The 21,950-nt window shown below is 44.4% G+C and overlaps 1 protein-coding gene across 1 annotated transcript; it reads left to right on the plus strand.

Annotated features, from left to right (window-relative positions):
* The first annotated feature begins 531 nt into the window (after positions 1-531).
* Positions 532-21,881, plus strand: ASRGL1 (asparaginase and isoaspartyl peptidase 1). Its single transcript, XM_007114441.4, has 7 exons — positions 532-653; positions 1,222-1,425; positions 10,207-10,349; positions 11,102-11,259; positions 19,170-19,288; positions 20,079-20,189; positions 20,590-21,881. Exons 2-7 carry the CDS (start codon positions 1,233-1,235, stop codon positions 20,793-20,795), a joined length of 930 nt encoding a protein of 309 aa, XP_007114503.1. The 5' UTR covers positions 532-653; positions 1,222-1,232; the 3' UTR covers positions 20,796-21,881.
* The last annotated feature ends 69 nt before the right edge of the window (positions 21,882-21,950 follow it).

Below are 21,950 nucleotides of genomic sequence, written 5' to 3' on the forward strand. Positions count from 1 at the left end.
GAGGAAAAGTGTCACCAAAAAATTAGGTCACTTGTGGTTGAAGGAATTTAGAGCTGAGATCCTGAGGCGCAGAGAAGGGGTTTTCAGACTCTTCAGTGCACCCCAGGCACAGAACCAGACCAATTACAGAGGTTGTCTTTCTGTTCTTTACCAAACGTTACGGGGAGAGACAATTAAAAGGAAGAGAATAACTAGCAAGTCTGCGAAACATCTCGGGCAGAGGAAGGACTTCAGTGCGTGCAGCGATGCTTTTCAGTTTTCAATTACAAAACCGCGGCACATCACTTCTTGCATCTCGCCATCAACACCACCCCTCCGCCTCGTGAGGAGGAGGAGGAGTTCCCCGCATCCCACTAGGAAGCTCGCATGCACAGAAGGCCAGCATAGCCCCTGTACTAGGAGCCGGGCGGCGAGAGTCGGATCCGCAGTGGCGAAGCCGACAGAGGGGTTGCGCCGCGGCGGCGCGTTGGGGCTTTACGGTAATTCTCCGCGGCGCGCTGCCCCGCCCTCGTGCGCAGGCGCAGAGCCGTTGCCGGCTGAGAAGTTGCGGGCACAGTGGTTTCCAGAGCGGTTTCGACTGCAGAGACTCGGCTTTGCAGGTTGCGGCTCGGCCAAGCCCGAAGCCCCGGTGTCCGCCTCCTGCGGCGTCCTCGGTAAGTCGACGGCCCTGCGGGAGTCGCCACCCGAGACCTCGAAAGGCACACTCCCCGGTGCCGGGGGCTCTAGGAGGGAGGGCACTGGCGAGATCCAGCCCTCAGGCCGCCCCTGGCCCCGCGGCGGGGGTGGGAGCCGGGGACAAGTCCCAGGGAGACCGAGGCCCGACGTGGGGCCGGGGAGGAAGGCTGGAGCTGCGACCCCAGATGCCATCCCAGTCGGGGGCCCAGCACGGGACAGGACCTGGGGTTCCCCGGGGAAACGGAAACCTGGTGTCAGTGGACGAGGAGGGGGCGCGGGCTCTGGGGCGCAGAGCATCCCACCGCCCCCGCGAAGTCGGCAGGTGCCCCGGGCCGGGGGCGGGCGCTCTGGGCTTTTCTTGCAAAGTTCAAACCCCAGCCTGTCCTCCGTACTCCCTGGGCCTCAGGAATTTGCCTGAGGCTGTAAACTCTGAGGGCTTTCCCCTCCCTGCGTAGAAACTGGACCTTGTCCCCAACGGGAGACTTAAGCCCCGTGCGGTTTTCTTGGACCCGCTTGAAAGGACGCTTTCGTCTTCCTGATCCCTAGAATCCGTCGCCATGAATGCCGCCGTCGTGGTGGTCCACGGTGGTGGAGGCGGCAATATCTCCAATGACCGCAAGGAGCGGGTGCGCCAGGGCATCGTCAAAGCCGCCACCGTGGGTTACAACATCCTCAAGGAGGGAGGGAGCGCAGTTGACGCTGTGGAAGGAGCCGTGACCGTCCTGGAAGATGATCCTGAGTTCAACGCAGGTAAATTTTCACTGCAACTGGTAACTGATGCCAAACCGGGTTAAGCTTCTACTCCCAGATCAATAGAACCTCTCTAAAGTGTCAATGAATCTCTTCAGTTTTATGGTAAAATCTAATATGCTGAAAAGATTTAGTTTTTCTCTCTTTACCTCTTGACCAAATTGCTCTGAAGAATTTTAAAATTCATTATTCCCCCTTTCTTCTTTAATCTGCTTTCTAGAATTCACATAGCAAGAGGCTTTTTTTATTGCATCTTTTTGTGAGTGAAGAGGGTAGACTACTGTTGGGTGGCAACCTTGGGAGCTTCAGGGTGTAATTTGAATCGGTTCCCCATACAGGGAGGGCAGGGAGAGACCACAGGAAAAGGCAGACCTCTCCAGATTGGTAGGTGGCAGGTTTAATAAGCATGGGAACTTACACAAGAGGCTTGCCTTGCAGGATAAGTAGACCTCTGTCCATGCCCACCAGAATCTTAAAAGTTTATATAGTGGCCTTATCTGGGCTCAGTCACATATACCGTCCAGATGGTCTCAACACCACATCTCAAGGCTGTGTCCTGGGCAGCTTCTGGTGCAAGAAGACAAGCGGAGAGCACACTCCAAGGAAAGAGGAAGGGGTGAGGGGACTCCAATTGCCCCAGCGCTCCACCCCTCGCGACCGGCTCTTACAATCTCACGCACTTTCTCTTCCACAGTGTGCCCTGAGCGGTCAATAACGGGTGGCTCATTTGGCGGCTGTCTGGCTGCATTGGAGGCAGATGCCACAGCATCAGGCACATACAGAAGAAAACACGGGTTAAGACAATAATTCCCCAGATCACGGATACCTTTCTCCACCGAGAGCCTCGTGATTCAGACCATTGTTACTAAGTCCCCTAGGCTGGGAGCCAGACCACTCGGAGCGTTCACTTGTGTCCTGTGATTTAATAAAGGCACCACATCAACAGGCTCATCGGGTATGAGCACACGACATCCTGTTTGGATAACGGCCTAGGTGCCTCTTTGCAAGGCAGTAATAATGGCCAAGGCCTTTCTGTTTTGGAGGAGAGCTTGTCTCATTAGAGACATTTCAGTGTGCTGGAAGAACAGGCTTTGTTGGCTGTCATTCAAGGCTTGGTGAGTGCATTTAGTAGGAGGCTCTATGTGTGCTGTCATGTGCTCCGGGCCAATGGAGGGCTCAAAGACAGCAGCCAAAAGATCATTCCAGTGGGAAACAGAACATGCCCACCTGGCCTTGAGGAGAGGGAGGTCAGCAGCCTTAGGAATTTGACGCTGGTTTTATATACCATACATGTTAGCCAGGGGAGGTAGTGCTGTCAGGCTTGAGGAGATGGACTGGTGGCAGGATACATGAGACCAGAACCCTCACCTTCTCCTCTTTTCCAGTGGTACGCATTCCATTCCAGGTGTAATGCATTTCAACAGGCCCAGCTTGTGGCAGGACAACAGGATCCCAGTGGAGATTGAGTAGTTCCGCCTCACCCATCCTGTTAGAGTGTCCCATTGCAAATTCCAGTAGATAATCTCCTTTCCCAGGTGTGATGCAGTTTGGTGTTCTCAGCACCATAGCACGTTGATCCATGGTGAAAGTCAGGGCAACGGCTGTTTCCTGACGTACCTTTTTGGTATCGGTGCTTCCGTAGGGGTCCCCAGTCTGGGATATGGGGCAACAGCCCTACTCGTTGATCATTCAGATGTATGAAAGCCTTGGACAGTACTTTAGTACACCCAGCCACGGTGGCTTTATCTGTTAGTAATTTAAGGTACTGCTTTAATATTCCATTTTTCCTTTCTCTCAGCCCTGCTGCTTGTGGGTTATAGAGGAGATAGAACCTCCATTCAGTGCCATGTTCTTTTGCCCAGTCTTGCATATCACAATCTTTGAAATGTGACCCCAGTCACTATCTATTTGATGAGGGTACCCCTACATGGTACTTAGCTTCTCTAATCCCCTAACGGTGGCGGCCTGGTTTGCCTGGGGACAGGGGAAAGCTTGGGTTAAGCCAGATGTGGAGTCCACACAAACCAGGGAATGTTAGAACCCTCTCTCAGAGGGAGGAGGCCAGTATAATCAGTTTGCCAATCCCTTACCAGTGAGGAACTCTGGTGGGTGGCCTCAGTCTCCTTTGGCAGTTGCCATGGGCATTGTTTAGAACACACAGGACATGCTGTTATTGCATTAACCAAGTCACTGTATTTCAAGGGCAGCCCGACGTCTTTCGCAATATGCCATCGCACCCGAGCTCTGTGGTGGCCACTCCTTCCATGCAGCCAATCTGCTGTATCTACTGAAGGGTCAGTTGCTAGGGATTGAACCCAAGCTAGGGCATCAGCTTCCTGATTGCCTGGGGGTGTCGGTGCCTTATGAGCCAGGACATGGAAGACAGTGAGGATTGCCTCAGGCTCTTGCAGGCAAACCCAAGTGTCGCCTCCACACATCCTGACCCCACAAAGGCCCACTCATTAATCATCCACCCTTCAACTTCCTGTTGTCAGAGCCATAGCGTTAATCTCTTTAGAACAGCCCAGCTGTCGTGCACGGGGTTAACGGCCAGGGACCAGCAGTAATAACCATCCAAAGGGCTCTGAGTTCAGCCCGCCGGCTGCTGCAGTTCATCCCTCCCGAGAGGCTCCACCTGGAGCTCCGTGTACACCACTGCTAGGAGCTGTTGCCCTAGGGGAAGTAGGTGGGGTTTCTGCCCCCTTCCAGAGCTGAGACCAAAATCCCAGGAGCACTCTCCCCTTCTGTTTTCTCTGCCACAGTGCCTGCCCTATACCTACCAGAGTCACGGACACATCTAACTCAAATGGTAGCCCTGCTTGGGAGATGCCCAGAGCTTTAATCTGCTTCACTAGTGCTTTTGCCTTCTCAAAGGCAGCTTGCTACTCTGATCCCCAGTCCCACACGTGCCCTTCCTTTACTGCACACCATAAACTGTACCCATTTTCAGTTTTGAAAAATGTACATACCTGTGTAACCACACTACAACCAAGATGTTAAAATTTCCATCACTCCCAGACATTCCTTCCTGCCACTTTGCAGTTAATCCCCCCTCCCAGCCCCAGCCCCAGGCATCTACTGATCTGCTTTTGTCATAAATTTGCATTCTCTAGAATTCCATATAAATGCAGTCACAAAGAGTGTATTCTTTTGTGTTTGGCTTCTTTCACTCAAATCAGTCCTTTTTTAGAGTAATAATCATCATAACTACCATGAGTGTCTACTATGTACCAAACAGTGGTCTAAGAAACTTGCATGATTAACTCATTTAATCTGCACCATAGTCCTATGAGTTAGGTGTAATTATTATTACGCTCATTTCTCAGATGAGAAAACTAAGGCACAAAAAGTTTAAGTAACTTGCTTAAGTTTAAGTAACACTTCTAGGGAATTACACCACCTACCTGACATCTGTCAGAGAAAAGAATTTCAGGAAATCTTAACCAATTAGTCATCAGATATTTAGTAATTGTTCTGTCCCCTTGCCTCTGTTCTGTGCTCTTTAACACTTACACAAAATTTGGCTTCATTACATAGGCATTATCGATTAAATCCTTGGCAGTTGGTGATTGATTCAATCTCCAGTCCTCCCCTCCCCAGAAATCAGGGGGTGGGACTAAAAGTTCCAGCCCTTTAATCCTGGTTGGTTCCGCTGGCAACCAGTCCCCCACCTTTAGGGGGTTTTCAAAAGTTACCTCATTAACATAAATTTGGTTTTGGTTGAAAACTGCTTGTTATGAATAACAGGACACCCAGTTCACCTGTACGGATCTGAAGTGGTTTCAGGAACTGAGGGCAAAAGACCAAATATTATAACAAAAGATGCTCCCATTGTTCTAATCCCTTAGGAAATTCCAAGGGGTTTGGCAGCTGTGAACCAGGTACCTGGACGAAGACCAAAATATGTATTTATGATAAGTCAATGTATCACACCTCCTTTGTCAAAGATCAGTTTATATATTTATGTGGATCTGTTTTGGACTCTCTATTCTGTTCCATTGATCTATTTGTCAAATTCTTTCACCAACACCACACTGTCTTGCTTACTGTAACTTCTAGTAATGTCAGCTGCAAATAGAGACCATTGTATTTCTTCTTTTCCAAACTTTATGCCTTTTCTTTCTTTTCTAGCATTGGCTGGGCCATCCAATATTATGTTGAATAGGAGTGGTTAGAGCAGAAATTCTTGCATTTTTCCCAGTCTTAGGGGGAAGGCACTGTCTTTCACCGTTAAGTATGATGTTGGTGGTAGGGTTTTATAGGTGCCCTTTACCAGGTTGAGAAGTTCCCTTATTCTTAGTTTTTTGAGATTTTTAATCATCTGTGGATGTTGAATTTTATCAAATCCTTTTGCTGCATCTATTGAGATGACCATGTGGTTTTTCTTTTGTCTGTTGATATGGTGAATATTGATTGATTGATTTTTGAATTTTGAACCAGGTTTTCTTCTCTAGGATTAACACCACTTTGTTGTGACATGTTATTTTTTACATATGTAAATGCTGGGTTTGATCCGATGATGTTTTCTTGAGGATTTTGCATCAATGTTCATGAGAGATACTGGTCTATAGTTTTATTTTCTTATAACATCTGTCTGGTTTTGAAATGAAGGTGATGCTGGCTTCATATGATGAATTGGAAAGTGTTCCCTCCTCTTCTGTTTTTCTCGAAGTTTGTATAGGTTGCTATTATTTCTTTGTAAATATTTGGTAGATTGGTTTTTTGTTTGTTTTGATGGAAAGTTTTTAAGAAATCAAATTCTTTAATAGGCATGGCACTATTCAGTTTATCTATTTCTTCTTTGAGTGAGTTTTGTCAGTTGTCCTTCAAGAAATGTTTCTATTTGATTTAAGTTGCTGAATTTGCAACATTTCTGTGTTATGCTTTTGACATCTGTATGGTCTGTAGCGAGGTCCCCTCTTTCATTCCTGATTTTTGTAATGTGTCTTTTTTTTCTTTGTCAGTCTAGAGTTTATCAAGTTTATTGTTCTTTTCAAAGAACTAGTTTTAGTTTCGGGGGGTGGATTTGGTGAATTTTTCTGTTTTTTTCTTCTCTTATTTATTTGTTTGTTTGTTTGTGGCTGTGTTGGGTCTTTGTTGCTGCGCGGGCTTTCTCTAGTTGCAGCAAGCAAGGGCTACTCTTCGTTGCAGTATGCAGGCTTTTCATTGCGGTGGCTTCTCTTGTTGCAGAGCATGGGCTCTAGGCACTTGGGCTTCAGTAGTTGCAGCACACGGGCTCAGTAGTTGTGGCTCACGGGCTCTAGAGCACAGGCTCAGTAGCTGTGGTACACGGGCTTAGTTGCTCCGTGGTATGTGGGATCTTCCCGGACCACGAATCGAACCCATGTCCTCTGCATCGGCAGGCGGATTCTTAACCACTGTGCCACCAGGGAAGTCCCATTTTCTGTTTTTTCTTCTGCTCTTTTTCTGTTCTGGATTTCATTGATTTATCTTTATTGTTTCCTTTATTCATTCAGCTTGCTTTGGAAATAATTTACTGTTCTTTTCCTGTTAGATCATTAATTTGAGACTATTCTTTTCTAATACAAGCATTTAATGTTTAAAATTTTACTCTAGCACTGCTTTGATTTTTACATGTTTTTACAAGTTGTCTTAATTTTCATTCTGTTCAAAATGTGTTCTAATTTTCCTTGTGACTTCCTCACTGAATCATGGGTTATTTAGAAGTGTCATGCTTAATTTCTAAATGTTTGTGGATTTTCTAAATATCTCTCTGTTAATGATTTTTAGTTTAATTCTGTTATGATCAGAGGACATACTTTGTGTGATTTGCATTCTTTTAAACTTTGTAAGGTTTGGTTTTTGGCTCAGAATGTGTTCTACCTTGCCCATTTGCACTTAAAAAGAATATGTACTCTGCTGTTGTTGGATGGAAAGATCTATAAATCTCAATAAGGTCAAGTTCATTGGTAATGTTCATACCTTCTGTATCTTGATTGTCCATTTCTGATTAATGAGAGAGGAGTATTGAAGTCTTTAATTGTAACTGGATTCGTCTATCTCTCCTTTGAGTTCTGTCAGTGTTTGCTTCATGTATTTCGAAACTGTTGTTTAGCATATAGATTGTTGTCTTCTTGGTGAACTGACCCCTATATCATTACTTAATGTCCTTATTATTATTTAATGTTCCTTATTGTGAAGTATACTTTGCCTCCAGTTTTCATTTGATTCATTTTGGCATGGTATAATTTGTCCATTTTTACTTTTAACCTATTTGCATCTTTATATTTAAAGTGGATTTTTTTTATTGGCAGCATGTAATTGTGTCCTATCTTTTTGTAGAATTTGACAATCTCTGCTTTTTTTAAGATTTATTTATTTATTTTTATTTATTTTGTTGTTTATTTTTGGCTACGTTGGGTCTTAGTTGTGGCACTCAGGATCTTCACTGAGGCATGCAGGATCTTTCGCTGCAGCGCGCGGGCTCGTCGTTGTGGTGCGCAGCCTTCTCTCTAGTTGTGGCGTGTGGGTTTTCTCCTCTCTAGTTGTGGCGCGGGTTCCAGAGCTCATGGGCTCTGTAGCTGGCGGGATAGGACTCTACTTGAGGCGCATGCAAGCTCAGTAGTCATGGCACGCAGGCTTAATTGCCCTGCGGCATGTGGGATCTTAGTTCCCTGACCAGGGATCGAACCGTGTCCCCTGCGTTGTAAGGCGGATTCTTTACCACTGGACCACCAGGAAAGTCCTGACAATCTCTGCTTTTTATTGGGGTGTTTAGACCATTTACATTTAATGTGATCATTGATATGGTTAGGCATAAATTTGTCATCTTGCTGTTTGTTTTCTATTTGTCCAATCTATTCATTGTTCCCTGTTTCCTCTTTTTCTGCTTTTTTCTGGCTTCTTTTGGAGTAATTGAATGTTCATAATTCCATGTTATCTCCTTTGTTGGCCTAGTAGCTCGACTTCTTTTTTTAAAGGTTGTTTTAGGGTTTATAGTATATATCTCTCACTTGTCACAGTCTACCTTAAGTAATATCATACTTCATGCATAATATAAGAACCTTATACAGCATACACCTGTTTCCCCTTTCCTAGCCTTTGTGCTACTGTTGTCATATATTTTACTTATATGTATAAGTTGCCTAATGCATTGTTATTATTTTTCCTTTAAACAGTTATATTTTAAAGATATTGTAAAACTAAGGGAAAAGGTATTTCTGTTTATCCACATATTAGCCATATCCAGTGTTCATTCTTTGGGGAAATCCTGATTGCTCTTTGCTATCATTTTCCTTCTGCCTGAAAGACTTCCTTTAACATTTCTTATATTGCACATCTGCTGTTGATGACTTTTTTTTAACTTTTGTTATGTCTATAAGCGTCTTTGTTTGGGGTTTTTGAAAGATGCTTTCACTGGGTGTAGAATTCCAACTTGACAGGTTTTTTTTCTTTGAGGGCTTCAAAGATCTTGCTCCTCTGTCTTCTGGTTTGCATTGTTTCTGACAAGAAGTATACTATCGTTTTTCTTTTTTCCTCTGTACCTAATGTGTCTTTCTCTGGCTGCTTTTAAGATTTTCTCTTTCTCATTAGCACTAAGCTGTTTGATCACGATGTGCCTGAGTGTAGTTTTGTTCATGTTTCTTTTCCTTGGAGTTTGTTGCACTTTTCAGATCTGTGAATTTATAGTATTCACCAAATTTGAAAATTCATCATTTCCTTAAATTTTTTTTTTTTTTTTTTTTGCGGTACGCAGGCCTCTCACTGTTGTGGCCTCTCCCGTTGCGGAGCACAGGCTCCGGACGCGCAGGCTCAGCGGCCATGGCTCACGGGCCCAGCCGCTCCGCGGCATGTGGGATCTTCCCGGACCGGGGCACGAACCCATGTCCCCTGCATCGGCAGGCAGACTCTCAACCACTGCGCCACCAGGGAAGCCCCTCCTTAAATATTTTTTTTGTCCCTCTATCTCACCTCTCCTTTTGGGGACTCTAATTACACATATACTGGGTGCTTGAAACTGTCCCTGAGCTCAGTGATAAACTCTGTTCAATTTTTTTTCAGTCTTTTTGTTTGCTGTGTCTTCAAGTTCATTCATCTTTTGTGCAGTGTCTAATTTGGTGTTAATCCTATCCAGTGTATTTTTCATTTCAGACTTCTTTTTTCATCTCTAGAAGTTCTCTCTGGGTCCTTTTCGTATTTTCTTCCATGTTCTGGTACATATGACAGCCGTTTTAACATTTTTGTCTAATAATTCTATCATTTATGTCTCTTCTGAATCTGTTGCTATTAATTGATTTTGTTGTTCCTCATTATGGGTCATATTTTCCTGTTTCTTTGTGAGCCTGGTAATTTCTTTTTAGATACCAAACACTTGTTAGTTGCTGGATATTTTTATACTCCTTTAAATATTCTTGAGCTTTGTTCTTATCCCTGTGTTCTTATCCCTCTGAGGAAACTGAGTCACATAGAGTTTAAGAATAGCTAGGCTTACAAGTATTATCTAGGCAGAGAAAGTTGGAGAAAAGTTGCTAGTGGTAAAGAGAACAGAGTAATGGGAGCTAATGGTACATTCAGGGAAACCTAATATTTCAGTTTGCCAAGGAGAAGAGATGAAGCTGGAAAAGTAAGTCAGAGGCCAGAGCAGGAAGGGCTTCATACCGTTCATTGTGTAGGTCATAGGGTATCAAGTCAGATTTGTGGTTTTAAAAACGTTCCTTTGACAATGGAGTAGAGGATGAATTAAAGTAGGCAGCTTAGGGGAAACTCTGAAGCCATTTCTAAATTCTTAATTCTTGCTTTTCGGCTTCTTTTTGATTTTAGGTTGTGGATCTGTCTTGAACGAAAATGGTGAAGTTGAAATGGATGCAAGTATCATGAATGGGAAAGACCTGTCTGCAGGAGCGGTGTCTGCAGTCCGCTGTGTCGCAAATCCCATTAAAATTGCGCGGCTTGTTATGGAAAAGGTATGTGGGACTAAAGCACCCTTTTCCTAAGGAATTGTCACTGCTGCACTTCAGTGCCTAAAAGGGTTCTGACTTGTAGGGAAATACTTGAGATCACTGTTCTCCTGAACTTGTATGAAAGAACAAAAACAATGTTATTTAAGTTTCTCAAGGAAACCAAGATTCTGACTCTGTTGATGTAATTTGACTCACGATCACTTAACCAGTGATTACATTTCACATTATCTTCATGTTTTCATGTTATCTTCCTGTATTTTCTTCAGCCTGCTCTCAACACATGTAACACAACACATACACACTGAACAGACCAACTGTTTAAATAGCATGTATGGGGGAATTCCCTGGCGCTCCAGTGGTTAGGACTCCACGCTTCCACTGCAGGGGGCCCAGGTTTGATCCCTGGTTGGGAAACTAAGATCCTGCAAGCTGTGCGGTGCAGCAAATAAATATATACCTACCTACATACATGCGTAGATAAATAAATAGCATGTATGAAATAAAAATGGATTAAATTCTCTAAATTTAAGATCATATGTAAGTTGAATTCCTAGTAATATTCCATCATCTGGGTTTTTCTGAAAATACAAAAACTCGGAGAGCTAGGCTTTTTTCAACATTCAGAAAAGCAAGCCAGTGGAATTTGCATTTTTGAGGCTTTGTACCGAGAGAATAATTATTTCCACACAGTAGGAACAGTTGAAAAGATTTTAACTTTTTCACAAAACTGTTTTCCCATTTCTTTCTGGCTCAAGACACCTCATTGCTTTCTGACTGACCAAGGTGCAGCAAAATTTGCAGCAGCCAGTGGGATTCCAACAATTCCTGGAGAACAGCTGGTTACAGAAAGAAACAAAAAACGTCTAGAAAACGAAAAGCATGAGAAAGGTGCTCAGAAATCAGACTATCAAAAGTAAGTATCATCTGTGGCTCATATTTCTGCAAGTTATTCACATGTGAAAGTTTGACTCATGTCTGGTTATCCACGTTTCTTAAATAAGTCAAATATCACTTGGTGGTTTCAGTTTTTGTACAAAATAGTTCACACTAAGTAATGGAAAAATTGCTCTTTTGATTCTGAAATTTAACCTCATTTATTACTCCTATGAATAGTAACTCAAATTCAGCTAAGAGTTCCTTCTCCAACATGATTTAATAGATGAATGCCGTGTGTTAAGGTATTAATTACCTGCATACTTCTTGATCAGTTTGTTATCTTCGGTACACTGCACAGGTTCTCTGTGATGTAGACCACCCTATGAACTTACTTAGGCACCCTTTCACAGGGAAGATAAATCAGTACAGGCCTTATAACTGAATTAATCATGTGTTCTGAATTATGGTTTTCTGTGTTACCAATTCAAAAATACCAAATAAAAGGACCTTAAAGCAAAATTTGAAAAGTAAAATTTGAATGTGGCCTGGAGGTTTATAATGGAATATAATCTATTAACTCCACATACCCTTTTAGATTTGTAATGTTTAGCCAGAGGTATACTTTAGTATCACTTAGGGAGCTTTTTCAAAATCTACATGTCTGAGCCCCTTCCCTAAAGAATCTAATTTAGCGACTTCCCTCGTGGTCCAGCGGTTAAGACTCCAGGCTTCCACTGCAGGGGGTGTGGGTTCGATCCCTGGTTGAGGAACTAAGATCCCACATGACGCACGGTGTGGCCAAAAAAAAAAAATCTAATTGAGTAGAGCTGAGGTGGAGAGGCCAGGCAAGTCCATTAGAAAAAAGTTCCCCAGGTAATTCTAGAAAAAATCTAATTGAGTAGAGCTGAGGTGGAGAAGAGCTGAGGTGGAGAGGCCAGGCAAGTCCATTAGAAAAAAGTTCCCCAGGTAATTCTAGTGTGTCCCCAGGTTAAGAATCTGCTTTACAAGATTGGCCATATGTTGGTAGCTGTTGATAATCTTTACTGAGTGCGCTATTGTGTCTGTAGGCTAAAGTCACAGGAATGGGGTTGCTTTATCAGTGGTTCATGTACATTTTAATAGATGTTGCCACATTGCTTTCCAAAAATTCTGCAACAACACACATCTCCACCAGCCAGTACTGCTCTTCGATATAAGCAAGAGGGGCTCCTGCCCTGGGCCCTGCACTTTAGAGGACCCTCATATCACAGTTACACAAAACAGTTGGTTTATTGCAGATCCATGGGGCGTCTCTGTCACTCAGCAGTGACACAGCATTACCCGTAGCCCTCATCATCCGCTCTTGTGACTAATATCATTCAGCCCCCAGGGAAGTGCTTCTCTGCATCTCTTGCTCTATGTCTTGGAAGTAAAGACCACCTGAGTCAAAAGGTTTGTGGACTATGCCACTGCTGACATCAGAAATAGACCCTGTTTTGGAGTGTGGGGAAGACTTGAACAGCAGAAGGACTTAGGTAAGAGAAAAAGACAATAATTTGTCAAACAAATTCTTGCATAACCAAGTGTTGTTTCCCAGTAGTGCGCAGCGTACTTTTTCTTTCTGCATGTTTCAGTTTGTGGTTCTGGAGTTATTCATGAATTAGTGCGATATCTGCAAGACTTGCACGTGAGGGCCGATTCCTGTTACTCTTAAGTTTGTAGATATGTAGGTCTAGACCAGCACCATCCAATAGAAATATGAGAGCCATATATGTAATTTAATGTTTTCTAGTAGCCACATTAAAAAAAAGTAAAAAGAAACGAGTGAATTAATAATATAGTTAACCCAGTATACCCCAAATATTATCATTTCAACACGTAATCAGTGTAAGAATTTATTTATGAGATATTTTACATCTTTTCATGCTAGATCTTCCAAATCTGCCGTGTATTTTACACTGCCAGCGTGTCTCGCTGTAGACTGCCTGCATTCCCAATGCTCAGTAGCCACGTGCAGACAGTGGCTGCTATATTGGACATCACAGGTCTAGACAGAACCTGCATGAGGAACCAGTTCTTTATGTTGGCAACTAAGTGGACACTGAATATTAGACTTATGAATGGTTTTATTCCTATAAAAATACTTAAGCTTGAGTTAAATTTTTTTAAATGTTGAAATGTTTAACTTTTAAGTAATTTTTATTTAAAATGTTATATTCATTAATTATAGTTGATGTTTAAACTTTAATATTAGTAAACTTTAGGAAAAAACTAACTTGAAATTATATCTGCAAATTACTTTCATTCTTTTTGGGGGGATTTGCCCTTAATTTTGATGAAAATAATTCTAATTTTGTACACTCTCAGTCTAGTTACATTTCACTTTCTAATTCCTAGATTACTGAAAATGTGTACAAGTCAAGATTTTGATAGAAAAAGAATACTAAAGTGGAATTCACAAAAGAAAAAAAAAAGCTAAAAGGAAAAAAATAAGTAAAATATCTTCAAAGAAACAGTCTGCTTTAAAAGTAAGCACTCTTAGACTTCCCTGGTGGCTCAGTGGTTAAGAATCCACCTGCCAATGCAGGGGACACAGGTTCGATCCCTGGTCCAGGAAGATCCCACATGCTGCAGAGCAACTAAGCCCATGCGCCACAAAGCAACTAAGCCCATGCACCACAACTACTGAGCCTGCGCTCTAGAGCCCGCGAGCCACACCTGCTGAGCCCGCATGCCACAACTACCAAAGCCCATGCGCCTAGAGCCTGTGCTCCAGACCAAGAGAAGCCACCACAGTGAGAAGCCTGCGCACCGTAATGAAGAGAAGCCCCGCTCGCCGCAACTAGAGAAAGCCCACGAGCAGCAACAAAGACCCAATGCAGCCAAAAAATAAATGAATAAAAATTAGAGGAAAAAAAGAAAGTAAGCAGTCTTCTTCCAGGATGAGCCACATAAAATTCACAAAGAGAACGTTACAGATTCTTTGTTCAATGAAGATTTAATTACTTATCAAAACAATGAAAATTAGTAGGAATAGTATTCTCACCAAATCCACAACTTGAGCAATTCAGATGAAATCCCGACAACTTCATGTTCTTTACTAAAGGAAGATTTAATTGCTAATCATAAAGCAATTTGGTGTAATCATACACCAAAAAAGGACACGTGCAATTATTAGAAGCGCTGGGAAAAGGCTGAATAAACAGTAGACAGTTGATAACCAGAAAAGGCAAAGATAGAAAACATAGATATAATGTTCTTGAAAGAATAATAATATTTGGACAAGTGTAATGGTACTTTTCATGACCCTATCAACACAGTGTTTATGGAAAACAATGGGAAATTTCTAGGGTTCATAAAAATTATTTCAAGTTTTGATAAAATGCCAAAATGTAATTAGGAAAAAAACCTAATGATAAGTATCTAGGAGAGAGAATTCAAATAGGTTAGTTTAATGGGTGATAAAGCAAGACATGAAATCATACATGAAGTTTAAAAAACTCGGTTCAACTAGAGTGTACCATGATCAGAGAACATGTTGAAAAACTAACATTTAAAAGGGAAGCCCGTGATAATGGAGCTAACATGGTAGGTAAATAAAAGGTATGTAAGCACGAACTTTGGCCAAGAGTCCAGAAGTATTCTGTGTGACACGGCCAGCTCACCGTGAATTTGTTTCTAGGAGACATGCCCTCAGCTGCACCAATACTGACAATGCTGTGAGACAGTAGAGGGTCCACTGCAAGATACTCTAGATGTGGCCAAAGGTGGAACGGCTTAGTTAGACTCACATCTGACCTTATAACGGACCTCACGTGGCGGGAATTCCAACTAAATGCTGTTGAAGTAATGAAGTCGAATTTAGATAAGAAGAGTTCAGCAAAAATCGCAGAAGTTCCTTAAAGAACAAATCACGGACTTTGACAGAAAGTGAAATTAATTTTGAATTTGCACTATCTACAGTTACTTAGTCTGAACTATTCCTCTCCATTGATAAGCTTAACAGAAGCTTTAAAAAAAAATCTAAGTTTGCCTATTACATTTTTTAAAGGATTAAAAATGTTTTTTTTTAATTTAGAGAAACAAAGCCAAAAGTGCATGGGAAATATGCAAGAAAAATGACATCCGCAGAAAGCATAAGGAAATTGAAACAAAGGAAACAAAAATATTTGCCTAACTTGAAGGAGAAGATTCATGTACAGATGATCCTGAAACCAGTTTCTTTAGAGGCTGTTTCTCTGTTCATTATAAATGGAAGTATAAGTATCATTTGTAAAGAGATTTGAACAAAATCGAGCAACATACTGCTATTTTCAATTTTCTTTATAATATACCAGCAATGAAATTTGAAAGAAGAGCTTAAGATACTCTGCATTGATTTAAACACCGCTTAAGAGATGACAAAAATGACTATAGTGATTGTGATTTAAATGATCAAATTAAAATATTTAGTAAAATCTTGTGTGATAACAATTTATCGAACGTAACCCCATGTAGCATTTGAGTGTGGTCATGTAAAAATCAGGATTCATTTCCAAATCTAAGTATTGCTTTAAGAGTTTTATATATAGTTCCAATGCTACTGCCTCGTCAGAGTGAAGCTTCTCCAAGTTAAAATTAATTAAAAACTTCCTAAGAACTACATCGCTCAAGAAAAGTTGTGTTATTTGTCACTTTGTCAGTAGAATGCATGTTACATGGAAATGTTGATCGTAAGGACATGATCAATGCCCCTGGAGATGAAGGCAATGAAAATTAACTTTATGGAATAAATACATAATAATTTATATTGTATATGTGTCTGTGTGGGGTTTTTTTTCCCCACTCATCCAGCCATTACCAGCTGATCAACAAAGGATACAAATGTGCATGTTAATAATTAAATTGTCATTGGTAGTTTGTCAGCTTTCAGTCAAACGAAAACCATAGCTTTACAGTATTTCTCAAGATACATTTATCACGGTAAGAGGACAGAACATCTTTATTATTTCTAAATATGACATGTGTGTGGGCCTGCATTCGCCTTTGTATTTTTGCCTCATCCCCCTCCTTGTACGTGTTGGGGGGCTGCCACCAGCAGTGACAGGGTACCTCTTTCCTTATGTGGTGGGAGGGGCTCGCGTCACTGCCGTCGCTCCTCCCTGACAGCCGCCAGCGTGGATGCTTGACATTTGTTTGTGGGTCTTTTCCGGGAATTTGCCTATTTTTGTCCTGTGATCATTTTTTCTCTGTAGTTGTTTTGTCCTCTTCTTATCAAGCTTAGGGCTATCTTCTCTGTTAAAAAAAAAAAAAAATCCCAAATCTGTTGTTTTTATTTGCTTTTACTTTGCTTATGGTATTTTTGCCATTTGAACGTTTTTTGTGATCACTAGTACTCTCCCTCTTCTTGTGTAGTTTGTAAGACCAGAAACTTAAGAGCCATCCCCGCCCTGAGACATACAGCTGCCTAGATTTCCTTGAAGAATTTTGTGTTTTATATTTAGGTCCTTAGCTGTCTGGGTTGGCTTTTGTGAGTGACAGGAGATAGGGTTCCCGTTTCCTTCTAATAGGATCCCAGCTTTCTCTTTCTAGTCCTTTGAATGCCAGGCTACATCTCTAGCTACAATTTAGCCTCTCCACGTGATTACCGAACAGATACCTCAAGCTTTTGTCCAAAACTAAACTTGTTTCCCTACCCAACCCCACTCCACACACACCATAAAGCAAAAAACGTCTTCCCAGTCTTCTACCTTTCCATAAATGTTTCTTGCATCCTTTCGGTTTCTGCCTTAGATTTCTCTCTCTCACATCCGGTCCACCTGCAAATTCTGTCAGCTCTGCCTTCAAAATGTCCCAGGTCCAGCCTCCTTCCCGCCCTCTCCTCTGGAAACACCCCGACACAGACCACTGCCTCTCAAGCCTCTTAAGGGGGGGGTCTCTGTTTCCTCTCTCATCTCCCTCGGTCCACACACAATAGCCAGAACAGTTTTCCTAAGATGACTCTTTGTAGAAGTACAGCACACATTTCGGGTGCATAGATCATATATGGAGCCCTGGATGAGCTTTCACAAGGTGGACACACAGTCTCTGTTTGCTCTCTCATCTCCCTCGGTCCACACACAATAGCCAGAACAGTTTTCCTAAGATGACTCTTTGTAGAAGTACAGCACACATTTCGGGTGCATAGATCATATATGGAGCCCTGGATGAGCTTTCACAAGGTGGACACACAGGTATTCAGCACACAGCCCGACACCCCCCGCTCCGTCACTGCCCTCCCCACAAGGAAACCGCCTGCCCGGCTTCCAGCACCGTGGGCTAGTGGTGCCTGTTTTTGAACTTTATCTGAGTGGGATTGCGTAGTACGTGCTTTTTTGGGTGCCTCTTCTTAACGTTTCTGAGATCTGTCTGTCGTGTGTAGCGGAGTCCACCTTCACTGAGGCATGTTATTTACTTGGGCGGATGTTTGTGTCATTTACAGTTTGCTGTTAGTACAAGTAGCGCTGCTGTGAACATCTGTACGCTTTCATGGTGAACTTACCTCCACGTTTCTGTTGGACAGAAATGTGGGGATAAAATGGCTGAGTCGGCTTTCGGAGACCCCGTGTGTGGCCTCCCAAAGTGGCCGGCCTCCCAAAGTGGCCGTGCCGGTCCCCATGCCCGGCAGCCGTGAGTGAGGGTCGAGGTCCCCGCACCTCTGTGCCCATACTTGATACCGCGTCTGTTTCCTGTTAGCCGTGCCGGTGATGGGCGCGGTGGTAAGAATGGTTATTTTTAAAACTTAACTCATCTCGTGACACTTCTCGGTTCAAACTCTCCATCGTCTTGCCACCTCACGCAGACTAAACGCGCTTCCAATGGCCTGTAAGTAGGATGGATGACCATGTGATTCAGTATTCAAACTGGAACTTAGTTTTGAGAGTGAAAGGGGCGCTATTAATTAAGCCGGGACAGCAGGCGTAAGTCAGGACGGTCCTGGGAAACCAGGATGTACAGTCACCCCACTTGTCAGAGCCTCATGGTCTGCCTGCTGGCCGTCCCTCTGACCCTGCTGCACGCTCTCCCTGGCTTTATTCTCTCCAACCACAGTGGCCTCCTTGAAGTTCCTTGAACTTGGCAAGCATGTCCTGCTTCAGGAATGTTCTTCCCCAGCAATCAGCCTGGCTTACCCTCGCTCCTTCGGAGAGGCCCTTAGAAAGCAGCACCTCTCCACCATCACGTGTCCCACGTGCTGCTGTAGGCTAGAGTTTATTGCTGTTCAGTAAAGCCTGACATTCTTTATTGCCCTGTCACCCTGTGCCCCAAATGCAAGCTCCGTGGGAGAAGGTACTTTGTCCATTTAGTTGGCTGCTGTGTCCCAGCGTTTAGAACAGTGCCCGAAATATAGTTCGCTGTAGAATCGGGGTGGTGGGTATACGGCCGTTAGCGTACAATTGCTTCAGCTTTTTCTACTTGCAAATTTATAATCAAATGTTAGAGAAAAAGTCAACTTATTTCGTCTCCATAGCAAAAGCCCCGTGAAACAGGCAAAGGGGTGCGCGGACAGGCAGCAGCAGCGTCACCCGGTGGTCGTCGGAAGTACACGATGTTGGGTCCCATCCTGTACCCGCCAGCTCGGGGTCTCCGGATGGGGGCGCTGGGGATCCAAGGGGTGCTTATGCACACGAAAGCTTGAGATGCACTCAGTTATTTGTATCCCCATTTTATAGATGGGAAAAATGAGACACGGTAAAACTTAATCACCCCGCTAGAAAATGGTGGTGCGGGGATTGGATGGACGCTTAGAGCTGAGGGCTAAAGGAATGTCCAGCAGTCTAACTGACATGTAGAATGTAAAGCAAACAGGCTTTCTTTGCCGTTTCCATGAGTGGGGAATGCTGGCATCAAAGTGTGCCCCATGTGCCATTAACGTAGAAGTGTATGAAGCTACCCTGTCACCTGTGGGGGAGTGTCTCTCATCTTCAGCCACTCTTTGTTGGTTTTTGGCAGAAACTTGGGGACCGTGGGTGCCGTTGCCGCGGACTGCCGAGGGAATGTGGCTTACGCGACCTCGACGGGGGGCATCGTCAACAAGATGGTGGGCCGCGTCGGGGACACGCCGTGTATAGGTGGGCTGGACGGCTGATCACTGCCCCTGCCCCTCCCCCGGCCTCTCATCCTCGCTCATTCTCTGCTCTTCGCCTCACCCCCACGCCCACTTCTTTCTTCCTTCATTTCCTCCTCCTCCTGGTGGCAGCTTTAGAATCTCTGGGAGTGGCGGTGGGTTGGAGGGGGTTGCCCAGGGCACGTGGAGAAGGTGGCGTGTCCAGCAGGCACCTGTTTTCCTAGATGCTGTGTTTCGGGGAGGGGGTGTGGAGGACTTGGGAGGGAGGTGGGGTTGGGGTGCTGAAGTCTCCTCTGTCTTCTCTCTAATCCTTTTCAGGATCTGCAGACTGTTCCCAAAGGGTTAAGTACACGAATCCTTTGCCCAGGCATGGGCTCAAACGAGCAAACTAAGAAAGCTGAGAATTTAAGTTTGCAGTTATTAGATCTGAGTGGCATGAGAGCGACACACCACCACTGCGAGATATTGCACGTGGAAGTGTTCTTCGCCTTAACCTGGGAGCACATTATCTTAATTCCCAGCGGTGGGGGGGTGGGGGCGGGGTGTATATGTTTCACCCTGCGCGCTGGGTGGACGTGCCGGGGGCAGAGGAGGGGCTGCCCTGGTGTCGCTGCTCTGGGAAGGCTAGACGTGCCTCCCCGACGTGCCCTCCATCCCCATCTCAGGGTATTATTCACACGGCGCTCACTAGTGCACCTTGGCGTTTAATATTTATGTAGCGTTAGACTTGTAATACGTGTTTGAATTTCTTGACGGTTGCCGCTCAGTTAGAAACAATTCCCTTCCTTGAGCAGGGTCTGGAGGTTATGCTGACAATGATATTGGAGCCGTTTCAACAACAGGGCACGGAGAGAGCATCCTGAGGGTGAATCTGGCCAGACTCGCTCTCTTCCACATGGAACAGGGTACGTGGAACACGGTCGTGCCGTCTGACTGTGAGGGGATAGGAGCTGTTCATAAATAGACGGAGAAGGTTGGGAAACCCTTTCCTGTTCGCTGCAGACGTTGCTTTCAGGTTAACCCCCCTTCTGTTAGGGTCAGGAAAGGAGAGGATTTGGAGTACTGGTGGCCTTCTGCCTCTTGGGGGCGGTAGAGAGACTCTGAGCCTGCGTGTGGGAGAAAAGGCAGCTTCATCCAGTGCAGGGAGGGCCTTGTAGGGTGAGAGTCCTTGTTTGAGACATTGAAATAGAAATCACTTACTAAGAATCTTTGTTAACACGCTTTGGTTTTTCACACTGTAAATAATTTTCCCATCAGATTCCTTTCAGTAACTTGTGTTGTTTCTCAACCTCTCATTGTTTTCAGGAAAGACGTTAGAAGAGGCCGCTGACGCATCCTTGGGTTATATGAAGTCAAAGGTCAAAGGTGTAGGTGGTGTCATCTTGGTCAACAAAGCAGGAGACTGGGCGGTGAAGTGGACCTCCACATCCATGCCCTGGGGGGCCGCAAAGGATGGCAAGCTGTACTCTGGAATTGATCTTGGCGACACCAGCATCACTGACCTGCCCTAAGCCCCCGGAAGCTGTATTCTAGAAGCCAAGACTTAGCTTAATCAATTAGATCTAGGAATGGAAAATTCTGCAGTCTGTCACTCGTTTTGTTGCCTTGATTAGTGTTTGGTTGGGGACAGATTCCAAAGTGAAGTGCGACGTGCCCATGTTAGGGTCAAATGAGACTAGTGAAGATGACAAACTCGCTGAGCCTTCCTCGTGAATACTCCCCGTCATCTGAGGTTAGAAAGAAGAAGCAGCATGATCTTAACAGGACAGAAACGGCCTCAGTGCAGGGAGTGCCTTTTGGAACTGGGGGACCCACTGCAGTGACAGAGGCTGTAGGCGGGAGGGTGCCGGGGCCCCGGAGGAGAGCAGCGCTCTGGGGCAGGACCCAGTGCTGGGACGAGGTGGGGAGACAGTGAAGGGGAGACAGGGCAGCAGAGCTAACGGATTGGTGAATGTTGCACGTGAACGTCGCAGAGCTCGTTCTGAGCCAGAAGAACATTAGGTAAAAGAATCTCTGAGAGGGAAACTGATTTTGTTAAGAAAGTGCCGATCTTCTCTGACTTACTAACATAGGCGTGTTTCCAGATGCTTTCAAAGGACCCTGCGGTAACCCCTGGCTCTAATCTGCTGATGAAGGGTCGTCATGGAGACTCTGGAGGCCCTCCAAGTCTGAGGGTTTTCTCAGGCTCACACACGAGCCCGCTCACCTCGTGTGTTTCCCCCCAGCCATCCTCCGCCTCCCAGACCCCCGGGTCCCCATGGTGAGCGATGGGGACTCCGCCTCTACTACGACAGGGAGGGGCCAGTGTCGAGATGACCTTGACTTAATGGCGTCCATGACCGTCCAGTGCTGTGGGTTCCCCCAGCTGAGCCAAGTGTCCACTGTGGTCAGCATGGTGAAGAAAGTCCCTTCCTTGGTGGAGAGTATTGCTATTAACCTCTTTACACTGGAAATGGTATTTTTGCTGTGACATAACTGCTCAATCTTCTAGTCTGTCAGGGCTTACCTTCTCTCTGGAAAGAAATTGCTTCACTTTAAATTCCATGTGCCACTAATAAAATGTATTTTGAGAGAATAACAGTGTGGTTAGGAGTCACTGTTGACAAAAGACCAGAATGTACACGAGCTCCCTTGGTCTGTCCGTCCGGACAGGTAAACTCGCTAAA

This window comes from Physeter macrocephalus, unplaced genomic scaffold, assembly GCF_002837175.3.
Source record: "Physeter macrocephalus isolate SW-GA unplaced genomic scaffold, ASM283717v5 random_1548, whole genome shotgun sequence".
NCBI classification, from domain to species: domain Eukaryota; kingdom Metazoa; phylum Chordata; class Mammalia; order Artiodactyla; family Physeteridae; genus Physeter; species Physeter macrocephalus.